Raw genomic sequence first — 19298 nt, 5'->3', positions numbered from 1 at the left:
GTAACCTACAGTTCTCATTTTTTACTCTTCATGGTTTCTGCATCATCTGCAAACATGTTCGCACAGCTTGTTGTTCCTTCAATCATGTCACTGACATAGACAAGAAACATTATTGGTGCAAGCACTGAACCTTGTGGAACTCCGCTTCTTATTTCTCTCCAGCTTGACATCTTATCCTTTACTACTGTCTTCATGCATCTTTCCTTCAAAAAAATCTTTCATCCATTCTAGTAGTTTGCCTCTCTGTCCTCCAACATGCTCCAATTTCCACACACGTCAAGTGCCTTTTCTAGGTCGAGGTACACACAGTCCAACCAATGCTCTCTCTCTTGTAGTGCATCAATCACTCCAGAGTAAAACTTTAAAAGGTTTGACACATATGACCTTCCAGATCTGAAGCCAAACTGACTGTCTATTATAAGATATTTGGTCCATTGACTTTTCTCAATCTTTTCACATGTCATTGCTGTGCTGGTCAGTGATACTGGCCTATAACTGACACCATATTTGTCCCTTTTCCAATCATGCAACACAATACCTTCTTTCAATGAACATGTAATAAGACTGAATCTTGTCAGCTAGTTGTTCCCTACATCATTTAAGTATACAGTGTAAGATCCCATCAGGTCCTGAAGCTTTTGGCACATCCAATGATCCCAAAAGACTGACCACTTCCCTCACTACTACATTGATATTTTCTAAACCTGGTTTTTTGCCCCCTCACTTTTTTTTTTCCAAAAAAGTGCTTTCTTTTGTGAAGACTGATTAGATGCTTTCATTCATTACTTCTGCCTATGCTGAGACTTCTTCGAAGACCTCACCACCCTTGGTGATTGTTTCCGTGTCTCAATTGACCATTTATAAAACTGTAAAACAGTTCCAGTTCATTTTTGCACTTATCTACTACACCTCTTTCAAAATTGCTTTCTTCCTCCCTGTGAGTTCTTGTATAGTCATTCCTAGCTTGTTTGTAAGCTTCTTTTGTTTTATTGCTTCTTGTACTCTATATGGTGATTGCATCAGGGGCAGTTTGGCCTAGCTTATTCTGTGTTGCTTCAACATGGACTGAACCCAAAATTTGAAAAGGATTAGCAATGAAGGGATGCAAGCCAATAAGGAGTTGGTCAATTAGATGAAGAAATACAGGAAGCAGCTTTTTCTTGCAATGTTTTTATATAATGTCTCTCGCCTCTAGCAGACTCACAAGCTTTATTTTGAATACCTTTAGCACTTTGATCAGAAACCCCTTCTGCACTAGTCTTTAGAACCTTGGCCATCCACTTCTGCCTGTAGGTCAGCACTGAAGAAGGAATTGGAATATCATTACTGTATTCTATTTACAAATTAAGGCATTAAATAAAACCTTGTGACCACTTCAGCTGCTTTCTAGTGATTACCAATGACACATAACAGTGAAGAAAATATCTAAAGGTATTTATAGTGAGGGGCAACCTTGGGATCGTATTAAGGAGTCGCAGAAACCTAAGCAATTTCACATCTTATTTACCCATGGTTGGTATGAAACCAGTGTGTTTGGAGCAAATTATTTGTGGTTACTGTCAAAATAGAAATATAATTCATTACATGCTACTCTTAGCAATAAGCCACTTAAGAAAAGGCAACAGAGAAGAGGCAGAACTTAGACAATAGGAACAAGCTTTATAAATGTACAAAGTAACATATCACCATACACATTCAAAATCTTTTATGTGCATCAAGTACACCCACATTTACTGACATATTCACATTTATACTCTCCAATCATTTTCTCAAGCTGTGTACGTGGGACAGAACAAAGAACACAGTACAGGACACCGACACTCACTCTCCTGACGAGCATGTCTGGCCAGGATTGCAAAGGCTGCATCTTTTCTAGTGGAGTCTGTGTAGTGTAGGGCCAGGGTTACAAGAGCCACTTCCAGGGGCCTTGAAGCTCTTCCAACTAACTTAATGTTGTCTTCAAGCCAACGGACACCACTTGCTACTGCTAATAACACCTTTTCATCAAGTGGCTGTATCAAAAAGGAAAGAGATAATAATAAGTACTGGGTAGTGTAAAGGAAAACCATGAAATAAAATCAAGGTATGAGAAAATAATGATATGAATGATAAACATGTATTTTTAAATTTGTTGTTACTATTCTTACCATTGGTAATTCTTTTAGTGACAGAAGGTTGAGGATAGTGTGTGCTGTGATGGAGAGGTTAAGTGCATGAGTATTCTCCTGAGTAAGAGTGTAAGGTGATGGAATCAAGTTCCTATCTCCTATCATTCCATCTGGTTCCCACCATGCACCATGTGAGGCTTGTTGGGATAGCAGGAACCTTATAGCACGATCAGACACCTGGGGATCAATATATAAGTAGTGGGGCCACTGTGTAGAAACTTCATTTAAGGCCCTCACTACAAGAGCTGTTACCCACACACTGCTTGTCTGACTTGTCCTGTATAATGATGAGATAAGATATATCAAATTAGTACAAAAAAAAAGGTATTTCTGATTTAAATTAGTTTTATCTACTATGTGATTAACATTCACCAATATATACTGAAATCTAAAGGTAGGCCTCTATAGTTTTTACATCATACCTATAGTACTTGAATCCCCCATCTCGGTTTTGATGAGCAAGGATAGTTTGGTAGATCTGTGCCAAGTGGCTAAAAAGAAGTCTTTCATTGGGTGATGGGTTTTGCCTTTCCTCCTTGGCATGGCGAATTTCAAGCACCGTCAAAAGAAAGCTGAACACCACAGGTTCACAACCAACCTAAACAAAAACATGGATCATTTAAAGTTATAGTTTCCTGTAGTTTCCTTTGATACTGTTGACATTGCACATGTTTTGACAGAAAGCACTTTAGAAATTTGACTAGTTTTATTCTCAAATACCAACATTCAAGACTGATCAAATAAATATCAATCAATAGCAAATATCAATGTCACTCACCATAGGAAGGCCCAGTAAAGAATCAGATGTAACTGGGTTAGAAGGAAGAGCAGGTGATACAGTATCTCCAAAGACCGAAATATGGGCTGATACTGACCCTGGGACATGATGGTCTGACACGTTTACATCAAGGAATGTGAAGAAATAGGCACGATTGCTCAAATCCAACAAGAGAGAAGTGTGTAGTTCCTGGTGGGCTCCCATGGGCTAAACAAAAGAGATTAAACAGATATCAGTGAAATAACAGTACTATTGTTATTTGGAAAGAGGAAAAAATGAAGAAACAAGAAGAAAAAGGTATACATACCTACATATATATATATATATATATATATATATATATATATATATTATATATATATATATACATACATAAATATTGGTAATGTCACATGGAAAAGGCATGCTGATCAATTAATGCCAAGATTCAAACCTTATTTAGAAGAGTATGTTGCATTTGGAAATCAGATGTGTGATGAGTCTCAAGGTTCTAATACTTGTGATGGAAATCCATAACCGATTCAAAGGTTGGAATCAACCATAAGATTTATAGTCACATGGACAATTCTGAGGTTTGTACTGAAATTCCACCCTCTAAGCATTCAAATTGTGCAGACATCTCTTTGCCAGAACCATTTAACTTGAAAAGATCTGGCAGAGTGGTAAAACCCACGGATAGGTTGAATTTATAATTTTCCTTCTAGAGAGGAGGGATGTGATATATTGGTATCTAATTAGATTATGCCATCTATTTCTCTTGTTTACATTTGTAGTATTCATGCAGGAGCCTTTGTTAGGATTAGATCCTGTCTGTGAAGGTTCTGTATTGTTATGATCATGTCATCAATTGCTGTTGTCGTGACTGCTTTGTTTTCCGGTGTAGCCAAAGAAGGCTTCCACTCTAATTAAACTTTGAGCTGATTACCCATTGCCTTTATTATAATAGATTATTAGATTACTGTATTCTGCTTCATTCTATGTTCTTGTCTTTTGGGCAGTGATGTATGCCACTGCAATGTATTTTGTTCCATCCTTTTTGTTTTTTATTTTTACATTCAGAATTTTGGCCATACCTTCTCCTATTTCCACTTCTATACAAATTTTTATCACTCATCATTCCTCCAGTTTTTCTCTCTTGTGTTCATATTTGCCTATTTGAGCTTCAATATTTTCTTTTAAGTTTGTTTCAAACTTAAGGGAGGGAGGGGTGGTGAATGGGAGTGGAGTATGTAGGGACGAAATGGGGGGATGGTGGATTTATGCTTTTGACTTTGTTTTGGCTACCTCCCTTGTGGTTCCTGTCATAATCATGGAGAGTGTCCTATAAGGAACGTCACTTGTCATCATAAGTGTAATAAACAGGGACACTTTGCTAAAGTGTGCTGGTCTACTATGTTTTCTACTTCTGTATCCACTCAGTCTTCTGCACTGGCAGTCATATCTGCTTCTTCTCCAGTACTACTGTGGCAAGCAACTGTGTATGTTTTGGTTGGTAATAATGAAGCAATCACTCTTATCGACACAGGGAGCTCTGAATCTTTCATCTCACACAGCTATGCCAAGAAGCACAAGTTGAAGGTTGTCCTAGCAACTGGAAGTATCTATGGCCTCTTCATCACTCACATCTCCTGTGAAGAGACGCTGCACAGTTGATATAAATTTGAAGGATGAGTGCTACTACAATACGAGGCTTTCTGTACTGCCAGACTTGGGTTGTGATGTCATTCTTGGTCAAGGCTTCACGAGCCAGCACTCTAGTGTTACTGGGGACTTTGGTGGATCCAAGAAAGATCTAAATATCTCCAACCCTGCCACTTGCAGTGTACTGTCTACTTTGTGTCTCTTCTTACCCATTTTTCTTGAATTTTTTCTTCACTAGTTAATTTCCTGATGTTAATCATTACTTGAGATACTGAATTTTGAGATTTAAATTTAATCTTCACTGGTTGTACAACTACCATTTTCCATACACAGGTTTCAAAGTTTTTCATTATCAGATGAATCCTGGTTCACATTCTAAACATTTATATCACATCTAAAACACTTTTAATCTACCAGTAAAGCAATCGATATAACTACCCCTCTCTCTCTGTTTTAGTGTAAATGCAACTTGCTTTTGTGCTTATTGAAATACTGTACTAAACTGTAAAAGTTAATAATTCTAAACTATCTTCATTTTCCACCTTATACATGAGGATGAGATCTGAATTAGGATAACATCATCATCTTTACCTCAACCAAGACCGTGACTTCTTCTTGAAGTTTTCTTCCAGGCAATGAGGCCTGGACAATGATGGTAGCCTTCCCAAGCTCGACAGGAACAATAGGAAGATATAGTGTGTGAGTCTCCCCTGCTTCCACATCCACACTGTGTTCATGTTCTCCTCTGACCATGCGACGCACTGGTCCTCCCATCTAAGTTGGAGAAACAGGTCTGAATATAAGCCAAGTCAACACAAACATTTCATATGATTTAGAATTCATAACACACAAAAAATTATTTACAGATTTATAACATACATGAATGACCATACATGATGAAATCATATTTTTTCTATAACTGATCAATTAAAAATTTTGAAAGATAAATGGGTACTTAAGAACTCTAGGGCAAATCAATGGGAGAATTACAATTGTGGCTATCTCTAATGTTAACCTTAATGAAAAATGTTGGGTAATTGCACCAGGACTTCATCAGGACCAATCCCAGTTAATTTTGGTATGATAATCACTTGCTTATCTTAGGAACAACAAAAGTCTTGGAAAATGCATTTCTAATATTTTTCTTTTTATCTTGCTTCTACAAGAACTAGGAATTATCTATCATAACTATTAAGTGTTGTATTGTAAATTGGTGGATATATATTAGTGGCATAGCTAGGATTTGTCTAATGGTGGGATCTACTCCCTTTTTGTCTTCAAAGTCAGAGGTGGGGGATGGCACATTAGAAACAAGATTTCTTTTGTAAATTGCTCAAAAGAGCAAAAACATAAGAAGATTGCAGATTGTTACAAGATGACTTACATAGAGTATGGGAATGGAGTCAGAAACACGAAATGAATTTCAACATCAAGAAATGTAGCATAATGGATTTTGGAAAATTACATGATTGGAGATAAAGAAGTCAAAAAAGTTCACTAAGAGGGGACCTAGGAGTAATCATCTCAAGTGACTTGACTCCTGATAAACACGTAAACAAGATATTTGGAGAGACTTACAATCTGTTAAGATCTATGAAAGTGGCTTTCGACTACATGGATGAAGAGATGGTTAAGAAATTAATTGTTGCATTGATAAGACCAAAACTAGAATATGCTATATCATTGTGGGCATGAAGCACAAAGAAGAACACAAAAAAATTAGAAAGAATCCAGAGAGCGGCGATCAAGATGGCACCTACACTATCAAATTTGACATGTGAACAAAGATTGGAGAAATTACAACTGATAACACTAGAGCAGAGAAGGGAGAGAGGCGATTTGTTGACCATCTTTAGAATTATGAAAGGAATGGAAGTTCTTGATATAGATGACCTATTAAAATGGGACAAGAGAGAAACAAGAGGACACACAAAGAAACTAAAGAAGGACAGTTACAGAAGAGACCTGAAAAAGAACAGTTTCCCACACAGGGTAATTGACGTTTGGAACAAATTGAACAGTGAAACAGTTAATCCCAGAAATATACACGAATTCAAAAGCAAACTAGATGTAGAGAGATACAAAAATGGGTTAACAAGAGCATAGCTCCAGTCCCGTAAAATACAACTAGGTAAATATATAAAACCATTATCACAAGTACAGTAAGGTATGAGGAGGCACTTGAACTGAAGTATTTTTTTTTTATTTGCTTTCATTTGGGAAAAAGTTGAAAAGTATAACACTGTTTCCCATATGTGAATAGTATAATCTTATAGGGAATAATGTATTCACTGATGTAATTTGTAGAAATGTAGTTGATAATACCCAATTCCAAGCCTAACTCTGTGTTGAAACATGTAACTATATGAGAAAAGTTTGTTTACATTTCAGTACTTTCTCCATTAAGAGGCAAGAACATTGATGGCTGCCCAAGTTGTAATGAGGCAATTTTGGGAATTTTCGTCTCACAGTCAAAGGTCAGCTGGGCATGGCATCATGACCTTCCCCCTGGCAGTACCTATGGTAAATCCTGTTCTACTTGTAGCCAAAAAGATGAATAGATCTACTACAGATCAGAAGAAAGAAATAATATGAATATGATTTAAAAGGTCCTTTCTTCCACATCCATTTGTCTTACCAGTCCTCCAGGAATGTCACCGACATTAAAGCCTTCAACGCTGACAAATCGGTAAGCTGGGTTGTTGGCCAGCACAATGATGGCAGTCACAGTATAGGACAAGTGGTTCACTGTTGTTACACGCACACCCACTTGCTCCCACAAACCGACACGTGATGGCGCTTCCACTGACAGCCAAAACCCAGGAGATCCTTTCCACTGCAGGAAGAAGTGCATAGATATATTCAAACTATATATTTCTATACGCAAACACACACACACAAGGGTGGTGGATGGGAAAGTGTGCATGCATTTGACTTGGGTATCTCCTTTACAAGGGACAAGAAGACCTTGGTATATAGACGGAATATACTTCTAGAAATGCATACAAAGAAGGAACATGTAGAATACAGTCTGATAATATCAGAGGACTGTTAGATTATTTCTAATAACATCATTACCATAATTGATCAGACTTGCATTTTAAATTTATGAGGAACATCTCACCTGCACAGGCTGAGGCAAAAGTGTCAGTCCACGATTAGGGTGGAGGCTAAAGGCAGATAGTGTCAAATGTGAAACACCCTTTGGGATTGGCACTTCCATGGTAGCTACCCCTGACTCTCCAAGTGTAATTTGATTCCATAGCCAAGGTTCTTTGAAGTGTCGAGGTAAACGACTCTGGCGGTACTGACGGAATTGTTCAAGTGTTTCCTGGTCTGTGTCTGGGGATTGACCTGTAATAATGGAGCCACAGAGTCAGGTATGAGATCCAGCAAATCCAGGAATACAAACTTAAGCTTTAATTAGTACAATGGAAATTATTACTGATGTGGTGTAATGTGAACATTTCATTCCTTCATAATGACCCTCCACATGTCACATGTTGAAATATATGGTACTAAATTAAATTCTTCTAACAGAATTTGGATATTTATGCAAAAAATTTATTTTCTTGAAGAATTACAAGCTGCATGACTTACATCCTTTCTCATCAGTGCCGTCAATGCAGTCCCATTTGCCATCACACCCATGGGCAGCATTGTAGCAGCCATGGGAGAGGCAGGGTCGTCGGCTTCCTGAGACATCACCGCAGGAGGAAGCTACAGATGCCACAAACCCATCGGATACCACGAGGAGGTCTGAGTACCTTGAAGAAGCACAAGTAGGCCTATATATTGTATATGTCACAACAAAAAAGGTTCAAAAAAGGAAAGAAAGATGAAATGAGATGGTGGCTGGATGAATGAAGCAGACATCAAGATAAATACAATAATGGATTAAATAATATGCAATGAGGGAGAGAGAGAGAGAGATAGAGAGCATACTGTACATGGTTTAAGCAAAAAGAATACTTTCTGTTCTTATGTTTTATATACCATTAAGATACAAAGATGAAATGAATAGTCATTTGTTTCAAGAACATATTGACTTACTCAAAAGTAGAGTTTGCATCCACCCCTGGAGATGCCCTTGGGAGGTGAAGGACCTGGTCTGGAAGACCTTCCTGGGACACCCAGGTTTGCCCTAAGGGAGCCTGCTGGGAACCATGCTCGTAACGGGACATTTCAGCCATAATCTGCAAGACAGACCACAGAATCCAGCCATGTGTCTGTATCCATACATGTGCCTAATTGTGATATTCAGGAAATGAGCTACATCAACACCTAGTAAATTCACCCGTAGGCCCATACGACACAAAAACTTCTTTCACTTTCTTGAAACATGGTGGCATTGCCTGTCTAGTTCAATTGCCACACCAGTTGAAAAAAAATCTCAATATATCTCTGAAAGTATTAGTGTAATAAAAAATATCTCCTACATTGTATTTGGTCACTTACAGGCTCTTGTATATTTTGAATGGAATACCTCTACAAATTTACATTCTAAAGTTCTGATATTATTTCTGGGTGTCTGGGATGTAGCCCTATTTTCCAATAAGATATGTTGATTGTTATATGATCAATAGCTATATAATCAGCTTTCACAAAACAGAACCCAATTGTATAATAAAGTGTGTATGTGCAAAAGAATAAATCATTAATACAATATTGGCATGTATACAAGTATATACACTAGAAATTCAATAAGCAAACAGAATACATTCCGCTGAATATTGGACTACCCTATTAATTAATGGAGAAGGATGACATGGAAAATCATTGATATAGATATCTTTAACTCTTTTATTAGAATGACACCCTCTCATATGAATAAAACTGCCTGAATTAACCAGAACAAAACATCTAATGGTTGTTAATATACTTATGAATTTGATGATAGGAGAAGTACAAAGGGGAAAGGTATGAACAGGAGTCTTACCATAGCGGGAGTTAGATCGTTCCCTGCCTGCATGCTGTAGGACAGCCAGTCCACCCCTGCTAATGCCACAAAGCTTCCGGGGTCCCCTGTCACAGTGATGGAAAGGAGACTCTCCCTGTGATGGTGATGCCGATGGTGTGAGCTTTCCTTGGTTGTTGACGAGTACTTGAAGTTTGGTTCGGGAGCCAGGACTTGGCGGAGGGTGACCTGGAGACCTTTCCGGGTGAGGCCATCAACGGGGAAGGTGAGGGCATCTGCCACTATATCACCTGAGCGGTCAAGGGAGTAGACTACAACAGTAGCCACACCAGCCATGTTGGCAGTCAGGGGCACTGGAAATGTCTTCAGAGATGCCTGCAAGGTGAATGTAGGTTCAGTTAAGTACTTTGGCCCCCACTCAAAGAAGAATACTGTTCACTTTTGATTTCTTCCATCCCTCCTTTCTGCTACCTTTTGGCTACCTCTCCTTTACTACCTTTATAACATCATCTCTTTGGCATCCCTAAAGTTAGAAATGATGGTTATCGATGAATGTGGAATACTAACAGAACTTGGACCCCATCAGCTTCCTTTTCCTAATCAGGGCTGGATTCTTAAGCGCAACAAAGAGACAACTTACCTCAATGGACTGCTGGCCAGCCTCGAGGACCATACCCTTGCTGAGGATGACATAGCGGAACTTGTCCACGTAGAAATTGCTCCGCACATGGAGGATTATGTACTCGCCCACCTGTTGAAGACAATTCAGATTTTGAAGTGATAAGACAAAGGGGTGAACGTGGGTAGTTGCAGGGGGACACACACCTTCTCGAAAATCATTCGGGAGACAATGAAGTAGATACTCTGAATAAGCATTTCTTTCGTGGTACACGTTATCTCTGGCGCTGTAGTGTGGCTTTGTGGAGGATTTTGTTTACTAATGTTTGCATAATGTGTTCACTTGGAAGCGACAGTAATGATGCAGACGTTATATTATAGGAGTATGAACAAATATTTCCAGTCAAGTCTAATATGGAGAGAGCCATATGATGTGACTTGTCTTCAACTGTGGATGTTGAGTGCAACGATGAAATATATATTTTCTCTCAAATCTGCTTACTACCGGCCTGATATAAATGCCTATTGCTCATGGGAAATACTATCAATTTGCAGTCGTGGGTGTTGCGACAAGTAAAGCGATAATGCGATAAAGCGATAATATAGCTTTAACCGAAAATTTATCGCTTATCGTTTATCGCAAGACCGGACAAATTTATCGCTTTCAAATTTCCCGCGATAAATCCAGCGATAAAGTAGAAGACGAAAAACCGTTACGGCGGGAGGTTACAGGCTCATTGTTACGCGGCAAACAGATGCGGCCAGGCGCCTGGCGGCCCGCGCTTCTGTTGTCACTGTTTCTTTGAATAGCCCCCCAACTGGACGCATCTGATCTCAGCTCTGTGTTTCATTGTGCTACCAGCGATCCAAAGCTTCTTTGTGTGTTATAACTTATATATACTTAATTCTTATTGTATATTGCTATCTTAACTAAATATCTAATTAATATATATTAGTTTTATATATTTTTTGCGTTTTGAGGTGCGCCTCGCGCGTGCCTCCCGTTCGTACGAACGTCGCGTGATTTTGTGTTTTAACTTTTCCTTTTCAGGAAATCGTTTAGGTTTTTGCGTTTTATATTGCGTTATTAATTAGTGTCGCGGCGGGCGCGCTTCAGTGTTCGAGAATAGTGAATTTAGTGATTAGTGAGTGTCAAGATGTCAGGCAAGAGGACAGTGGAGGACTTTTTCCGCGTGGAGGCCAGCAGCAGTGATGTGACTCAGGAAAGGGAGCGGAACATTTCCGGGAGTTCGGGATCTGTGGACATTCCCACCATCTCCCGCTCGAGCTCCCTCATGTCCCTGGGCAGTGAGCCAGAGGACAGCCGCCCTGGCAGCCAGGCCAGTGACCAGGGAGACGTTGTGATTGCGGGTGGCTGCAGTATTTTGAGCCAGGAGCTGCAGATCATCAAAGACAAGATGGCCGCTCTGACAAACTATTACAAGTTGTCCCACGTGATCAGCACAGCACAGCTGGGGATGTCCTGAGGCCAAAGAAGGCGTGCCTCAGTGAGGACAACTTTGAGCACCTGGTGTTTCTGAAGGGAAACCTCCACCTCCTCAAGCAGAAGTTCAAGGTGCCAAGGGGGTTGAATGAGGAGGATGAGGAGATGTTTTAAATTGTTGTATTTGTGTTTGTGATGTTGTGCTGTGATAGTTTTGTTAATTTGTCTTCATTAAATGTTGTTATAAAGTAATAAAATGTTAATTTCGGGTCCTTTGGTCTTTTATTAAGTAATATATGGTGTTTTAAGTGTAAAAAAGTTATCGCAGGATTTATCGCAGGATTTATCGCTTAAAGGTATCTTGGAAATTTATCGCTTTATCTTTATAGGACTTAGCGGAAAAATTTATGGCTTTATCGTTATCGCTTTATCGCAAAATTTATCGCTGCCCACCACTGTTCATTTGTAATGGGTGTATGGGACAATCTCACTCACAGTATGTCTTTGTCCTGTGTTCAGCTATGTAGAGCATATCAGTTTCATATTATTGTTGAATGCTCTATTTAATACCAAGCCTCCTTAAGACATTGACGGAGATGGGTATGGGCTGCACAGGGTACAAATACAAAACAAAATTGGAATAATGAAATTTACAAGACATTGTCCAGTCGAGTTCTGGTAGGATATGCAAGATCACTATGGAGGTTTCAAATATATCAAAAGTAAAGAATCATATAGTGAAATTGTTCATTTTCGTAAACTATCTGGTACAAGAAGAAGATTAGAATATAGACTATGCACCAATATACTTTCAAACAGTATTCGAATGAAGTATTGAGCTTCAATTCATAAAAAAATGGGAATCAAATTTATGCGAAAAGATCGAATTTTAGTAAGAGAATCTACGACATAGATGGAATTAGCGTCACACTACTCTAATGCTACCCATGTGGGAGATTCTGGCAATTTGTTAGTTTGGCTCAATTCAGTTTGATTTTAATACGAATACAGGCACCGCATGTGACTCACCATACTGTTTTGTCACTATAAACAAGATTTTACGAATGTGAAATGTATTTTCATTTAAGCATTGGTGGAGATGGAGGGGGACAACAACGAGAGGAGTTTCGCCCAAGGCACCTATAATAAAAGGCGATGGGTAATCAGCTCAAAGTTTAATTAGAGTGGAAGCCTACTTTGGCTTCACCGTGAAACAATGCAACCACAACAAGCAATCGTGGCATGATCAAAACAATACAGACTTCGCAAACAAGGTCTAATCTTAACAAAAGCTCCTGAATACTACAGAGTGTACACAAGAGAGCAAACGGCATAATCTAATTAAATACAGCATCAAACAAGGCAGCTCCGTCACTGCCATAATACCATTATTAATAAACATGGGCTTATGTTGCTGAACGGTAACATACTGACATGTACCCCTCAGTTGGATGATGTCGACTGTTCTTGACCAAAACAAAGTTGATAAAATATATCACTGTTGAAGCTTACCGTGTGTATATACTACAATTGGTGGCCTCGAGTTTCCTTAAATCTCAATTTCTCGTTCCACCTCCACGTTTTCATCACAGGCCAAAGTACTATCCTCTCTCTTCCTCCACTTAATTTCCAGGTATACTCTTTTACCCTGATTCATTCCTACTGCGTGTATACATACATTTGTACATGCATGTATGCATCGCCTGCCACATTTGCAAACTTTGCACCACCTAATCTACGAGTCACAAACGGTCAGTCCTTGCACTTATTGCTTGAGACACAAGCTCACCTGAGACCACCGTCCGAGTACAGAACTTGCACGAAACCCTTATACAGAGGAAATATTTAGCGTTTTTATATAAGAAAGAGTTCCAATACCTTACTTTTGTATATGTATGTATACATACAGTAGATTGGGAGAATGGGGAGGAGGAAGAGAAGAAGAAATTGAAGGAGAGGGGAAAGGAGTGGCAGATAAGGGGAGGGGAAGTACGAAGTGGCGAGGGTTGGAGTGAGGGGAGGGAGAGAAAAGGAAGACAATGGGAAGCTGAATCAAATTAGAGAAGATGGGAAGGATTTGAGGGGAAGAAAAAGAATAGAGGGGAGAGAAGTAGGAGGAAGAGAGGTAGGGGGTAGGGTGAAAAACATGCATGTGTTATCCTCGGCATTTGTAATTGTTCTTTCGAACTGTGTTCTTTTCATTATCTGCACCATGTATATTGATCCAATGCCAAATACACTTATTATTATTATTATTATTATTATTATCATTATTATTATTATTATAATTATTATTATATCATTCACCCGAAAAGAAGCGATATTGTACGACTGTCGAATGCGAGCGAGAATATTCAAACAAACTTTCTCATTCCACTCTTTCATCGAAGGGGTCACGTGGAGATGAAGAGAGTAAAAGAGTCAAAGGATGAATTGCCAACTTTGAAAGATCAAAGAGAAAAAGGTGATATGAGTATATTAATCAGGTCGTTAAAGGGGGCTAAACTCCATTGACAAAACACATTTCTTGATGAATTTCCATTTCGCCAAATTCTATTTATTTTACCAAAATACGTTTTGCTCAATTGCACTTCACAAAGACCCATAAACATAATTCGGTTTTTGTTAAGTTGGGCTTGGGTATGTTAATTTACATTAGGTTAGGTTTACGTAAGATCAGGCTAAGGTAAAGGTGGGTTAATTTTACGTTGGGTTTACGTTAAATAAACGATTAGATTAGCTTTATTTATGATAATTCAGTGAAATTGAAATTTAGCGAAACAATCTGGTGCATTGGGAATGATACTGCTACAGAAATATTCACATACGTAGAAAACGAGAAACATGCAATAGAAATAGGGATCAGGCACCCAATGTTTCCAATCAAACGGTATACATAGAAGATTGTGGATAAAATAAAATTTTGAGGGATAGGAAGGTGGGCTGGGAGTAGGCATGGTAAATGGGGTAAATACAGGGCCCCGACAAGTGTGTGTGTGTTGGGGGGGGGGGGGCGGCAATCCCCCGGGGCGGCAATTTTTTTTTTTTCATTTTTTTAGGGGGGGGGAGGGGCAGCACTTTTGGTGAAAAGAAGGTAAAGCAGATTCCTCCTAATGTACTTTTAATGCATGATTTCTTTATCATGTGTTGTGTGTATGAATGATGTGTGTATAAACGTTGTATTGTGGATGAATGTTACATGTGAATCGTGCTAGTGACCATCAGATGTGGAAGGTGGTGGTAGTGGTGGTGTGGGGGGGAGGCACTTACCCATGTCGGGGCCCTGGGTAAATGTGGTAAATGTGGTAAATGAGAGTGGAAAAGGGATGGTAAGAGAGGGTGGGAAGAGTATGTGTGATGTATCCCGATTTTTATTTTATTTTATTTTATTTTTTGAGAAGGGAATGGATTCTGCAAACTGTAAACATAATTTCATTATTTATCTCACACAAATATGTTCAAACAATTAAAAAAATCCTCCCTCTCGAAATTATTTGCATGGACGATTAATCATTAACTGGAGTAAATACTGTCAACACTGGTGCTTTCATATAATTAAAAAAAAAAAAAATCTACTTTATGCAACCAACCTTTCCCCAAACATCCCTCCATCACAACATCATTGAAATAGACCTATACTGGACTTGAGTATTTTGTAGCTTTCCAGTGGTAAGCCATAAATGAACTATTCCAGAACTTCCAGCCCATCTCTCCTCCATTCTTGTCCTCCTTCTTTCTCATATCCCTTATCTCTTTTTCTCCTTACTCTCTCCTTTTTCTTCCCTTCTCCCCGATTATTATCTCATTTAGTTTCCTAATCTACTTTCTTGAATGCTTTGAGTAATATGCATTACTTTCGTTCTTCCAGTCCTATCTGACCTTTATGCCCCTCTCATCCTCACAGGCACTTTCCTCCTCCTCCTTTTCTTCCTCCTCTTTCTCCTTCTCCTCCTTCTTTTCTTCCTCCTCTTTCTCCTTCTCCTCCTTCTCTTCCTTCTCCCCTTGTCCTACTACCTCCTCTTCCTATTATATATATTTTCTCCCCCTTCCCCCTTCTCTTCTTCCTCTTTCTCCTTCTTCTCCTCCTCCTCTTCCTCCTCCCCTTGCCCTACTACCTCCTCTTCCTATTATATATATATTTTCCCCCTTCCCCCTTCTCTTCCCTATCCTGGTCATCTATCACATTGGTCCTATTCCCGTTGTCATCGAAGTTTGAGAGGAAGTCTCTTTCACCCCTAATCCAACATGCCGTGTTCCACACGGGAGTTTGCTTCATTCGGTAACTATCGCACTTCCGGCAAAGTAGTTTCTGCCAACCCCTTGAGGAAACGTGTAGTCTGATCAATTGAACACATTGTATCGTGGGTGAACATAACTTCCGCTTCAGTGTTCATAACAGGTGCCAAAAAGAGTCCTTGTCTCTTTTGAAAAAAAGTCTGTACTCTTCACCACACTCTTTGGATTGTTCCTGAAGGTTTCCTTGAACTCTTGTATCTTTCTTTCCCTTTTCATTTTGCCCTCGAAAGAAAATTACGTATGTAATATGCATCTATCAAAATTCACCAATTTATTCCTACGTATCATTTCTTACCTATGAGTAATTTCCCTGTTCGCCATCAGGGATGTGCCAATTAGCAGTGGGTCCTGCGACTGTATGTGTGCGTGTGTTAGTTGCTCTTTGTCTGATCTTTCTTACAAAACCTGTTCGATATGGGTGACCCTGCAGAGATTTCCTCTCTATCGACATAGCTTTTGTAATCATTAAGATTCTCAAGCCTATCCACCACGTCAAGGTGTCAACTCCCGGATAGGCTTGATTGATTGATGGATTGACTGATCATTTCTCAAGATTAGAAATAAAGAGTTATAAACTTGTAGGCAACAGTGAGTGGAAGGTGTGGACGAAACAGCGAGAGTTTGTGGTCATGTTGTCGAACAGAGAAATTTCGAGTGGACGACACAATGAGTTGAAGAAGAGTGTATAGATAAAGGCGACGACTTATTCTATGATAGAGGTGCAAGGTGGATGAACTGGTAGTATTGCTGTGGACGAAAGGAGGAGCAATTTTGACACGATTTCACAAAGGAATCATCTCTCTTTGGGGGTAACAGCATGCAAAAATTATAAAAGAAATATTAAGACGTCTTTTATATTTGCTCACATCATACAATTTACATAGAAATCACATAATGAAATATTATGAATAGATGTTTTTATCACACCACTTAATAAACACGAATCTATTTGTCAACTAATTAAATTTTAGCGCCACAGAGAGGGGGCCCGAACCACACACCAGCTACATGCCCTCTCATATTTTTCCTATCACTATTCCAAACCGTTCATCTCATATTCCAATCCTTCCCATTCTTTTCCACTCACTCCCATTCACATCCCCAGCAGCCCCGTTCATGTCCTTCTATACCTCCTCCTTCCTCCACTGATCCACCAAGTCAACGTTACTGATCCACACCTCTCTTCCCATTGTCACCCTCACTTTATTCCTACCACGATGTACATTCTTCGAACTCCACAAGGACCCTTCCATAGGGGGCTCCTTTCCACATCCTTTCCCCCTTCCCCGCCTTATTGGTTACTTACCTTTGGGTTCCTGGTGGAGGTGGTAACCTGGAGGTGGCGTCCCTTGGGGGAGTAATGAGCCACGACCACGGAGGAGGCGAAGGCGCGAGAACCCATCGATTCCTTGAGCTCAGCCTCCAGTTTGACCCAGGCTACATCTTGATCCTCGTTCACGTCGTTGCCTATGGGATGAGGAGAACGGGGAAATAAGGTGAGTATTTAGAATGAAGGTGAGTCAGAGGTGAACCGAGATGGGAAATTTTGGGTTGAGGTAAGTGGCAGGATGAGGGTGATAAGGTGAAGGTGAGGAGCCTACGCCAGGAGGCGCTGAGTAGCTGCGGCCGGAGCCGTCAACTTTGGTCCATGCACTTGAACTATTGGGGCAGGTAACAGACACTGCTGGAGGATGGAAAGGGGTGCGGGATTCGAATCCATAAATAAACGAATGCAGCAGGACATTTCTGATTATGTCCCTAACACACTTCTGATGACGTCACCACTATTAGGGTGATAAGATACATACATACATACATATAACAAAGGCTTTTTCACCCTTATAAGGAGGTAGCAAAAAAAAAAAAATAAATAAATAAATAAATAAAGGCATAAAAACCACTTCCACCCATTCCATCCCCATCACACTCCGCTCCCCTCCACCGTCTTCCCTTCCTCTTATCTTGGCACCTCCTGGATGACGGGTCATCGCTGCATCTCGCCCACTGCCCTGGGTCAGAAGCAGTGATAAAATACAGGAGTTAAAAAAAAAAGGTGGAGTTATGCGTAAGGGCGGAAAGATTAGGATGTGAGAATTGTGTCCGAGGGTAAAAAAAATATGGTGAAGAAGTTAGGGTGAAAGATGAAGTTAGAGAATATGTAGCCAGGATTTGCATCAGGGTGACAAAGATAAGGTGAGGCCGGGGTCCAAGGTGAGGGTGAGGGTGAGGGAGTGGGTGAGGGTGGGAGAATGCGGGTGAAAGAACAACAAAATGGAAAAGGTAGAACGGTCCTTTCATTTATCCACACTCGCCAGTCGATTCTGCCCCGTCTTGGGGAATAACTTCTGTTAACCCACCTTGATGTAATTCAACTGAATATCTTGACATTTTTTCTGTATCCCGCTAGACAATTTCATCAAGTCTTGTGGTAACTCTCTGCCCATCCATGAATTAAAATGGAGTGAGGAGTATGGAGTGAGAGGTTGAGCGTGGGAGGAGTACAGTAGAGACGTGGAAGTGAGTTTGAAAAAAAAAAAGTGAATAAAAGCGAGAGGACTCCAAGGGTCTTGGGTGAAGGCAGGGGGAGGTCGAAGGGCAGAATGAGGGAGATGGTGAAGGAGAAGGCGAGTGGGGGGGGGAGATGAAGGAGAAAGCGAGGGGGAAGATGAATGATCACTTCTGCGAATGGGACCGAAAATATAAAATGATTCAGTAGTTTCGCTCCTCTAAAGGAGAAAATATTCTGAACATATGAAGACCCTTTAGGTAACTGTCAGCCATACGGAAGGTCTCCGGATGCCCTCGAATGCTCTTTCTAATATATATTAAAAGTGAGAAATTCTTTCAACCGAAAAAATGAAATATTAAACTTTCAACTAAAAGTTGGAGCGATATATAAGGTTCAGACGGGGGGGTGGATGGCGTGAGGTGCATTAAGCCAGAAAAATAAGTGAACCCTTTAAGGAATAAACTATGGTGACTTTTGGTAGGGAGGCTAGTGTTTCTAGAGGTATCTATAACGTTCTAGATTTAGGAACGTTGCACTCCGAACACTGGGGTGGGTGGGGTTCCTAATTATCTAGAACTGCGGAAAAGGTTACAACTATCTTGATTGCCCCTTCCAGTGCATTGCAGATGTTAATTTAACACCAGAGGATTGCTTCTACATAAACAAAGTCATACAAGGCCGAACTCAAACAGGGACCACGAGACTCCCTCTCCAACTTACCTGTTTCCGTATGGAGGTCGAACTCGGCCTCCCAGAGGGCGAACTCGGCGTGGGTCATCTTGACGGTCCTCGGGTCCAGCCGCCGACGCTGTCCGGACCGATACATGATCTCGGGCGTCACCAAGAGCCGGTGCCGCGCCAGCCGCCAATCCGGAACGCGAGAACCGTCGTGCTGCGTCGCCGATAGCTGTAAGGGTGCCAAAAGA

At 40.2% G+C, this 19298-nt stretch overlaps 2 protein-coding genes across 2 annotated transcripts in view; one reads left to right on the top strand and one right to left on the bottom strand.

Annotated features, from left to right (window-relative positions):
- Window positions 1-19298, bottom strand: part of LOC143032252 (CD109 antigen-like) — a 400363-nt gene that overhangs the window by 19295 nt on the left and 361770 nt on the right. Inside the window, exons 10-23 of the mRNA XM_076196723.1 lie at window positions 19093-19279; window positions 17170-17330; window positions 10146-10256; window positions 9527-9880; window positions 8641-8783; window positions 8188-8354; window positions 7712-7941; window positions 7226-7423; window positions 5179-5361; window positions 2947-3153; window positions 2591-2766; window positions 2148-2445; window positions 1826-2012; window positions 1223-1300 (exon numbers count right to left, since the gene is read on the bottom strand). Coding sequence (XP_076052838.1) covers window positions 1223-1300; window positions 1826-2012; window positions 2148-2445; window positions 2591-2766; window positions 2947-3153; window positions 5179-5361; window positions 7226-7423; window positions 7712-7941; window positions 8188-8354; window positions 8641-8783; window positions 9527-9880; window positions 10146-10256; window positions 17170-17330; window positions 19093-19279 — 2680 coding nt within the window. The remainder of the gene's footprint in view (window positions 1-1222; window positions 1301-1825; window positions 2013-2147; window positions 2446-2590; window positions 2767-2946; window positions 3154-5178; window positions 5362-7225; window positions 7424-7711; window positions 7942-8187; window positions 8355-8640; window positions 8784-9526; window positions 9881-10145; window positions 10257-17169; window positions 17331-19092; window positions 19280-19298) is intronic.
- On the top strand, window positions 10783-11610 carry LOC143032097 (uncharacterized). Its single transcript, XM_076196552.1, has 2 exons — window positions 10783-11002; window positions 11175-11610. The coding sequence occupies exon 2, from the start codon at window positions 11281-11283 to the stop codon at window positions 11608-11610; it is 330 nt and encodes a 109-aa protein (XP_076052667.1). The 5' UTR covers window positions 10783-11002; window positions 11175-11280.

Source organism: Oratosquilla oratoria, chromosome 13, assembly GCF_046742065.1.
Source record: "Oratosquilla oratoria isolate Oo_2021 chromosome 13, ASM4674206v1, whole genome shotgun sequence".
Taxonomy (NCBI): Eukaryota; Metazoa; Arthropoda; class Malacostraca; order Stomatopoda; family Squillidae; genus Oratosquilla; species Oratosquilla oratoria.
This window is presented reverse-complemented; position numbering and strand designations above follow the sequence as displayed.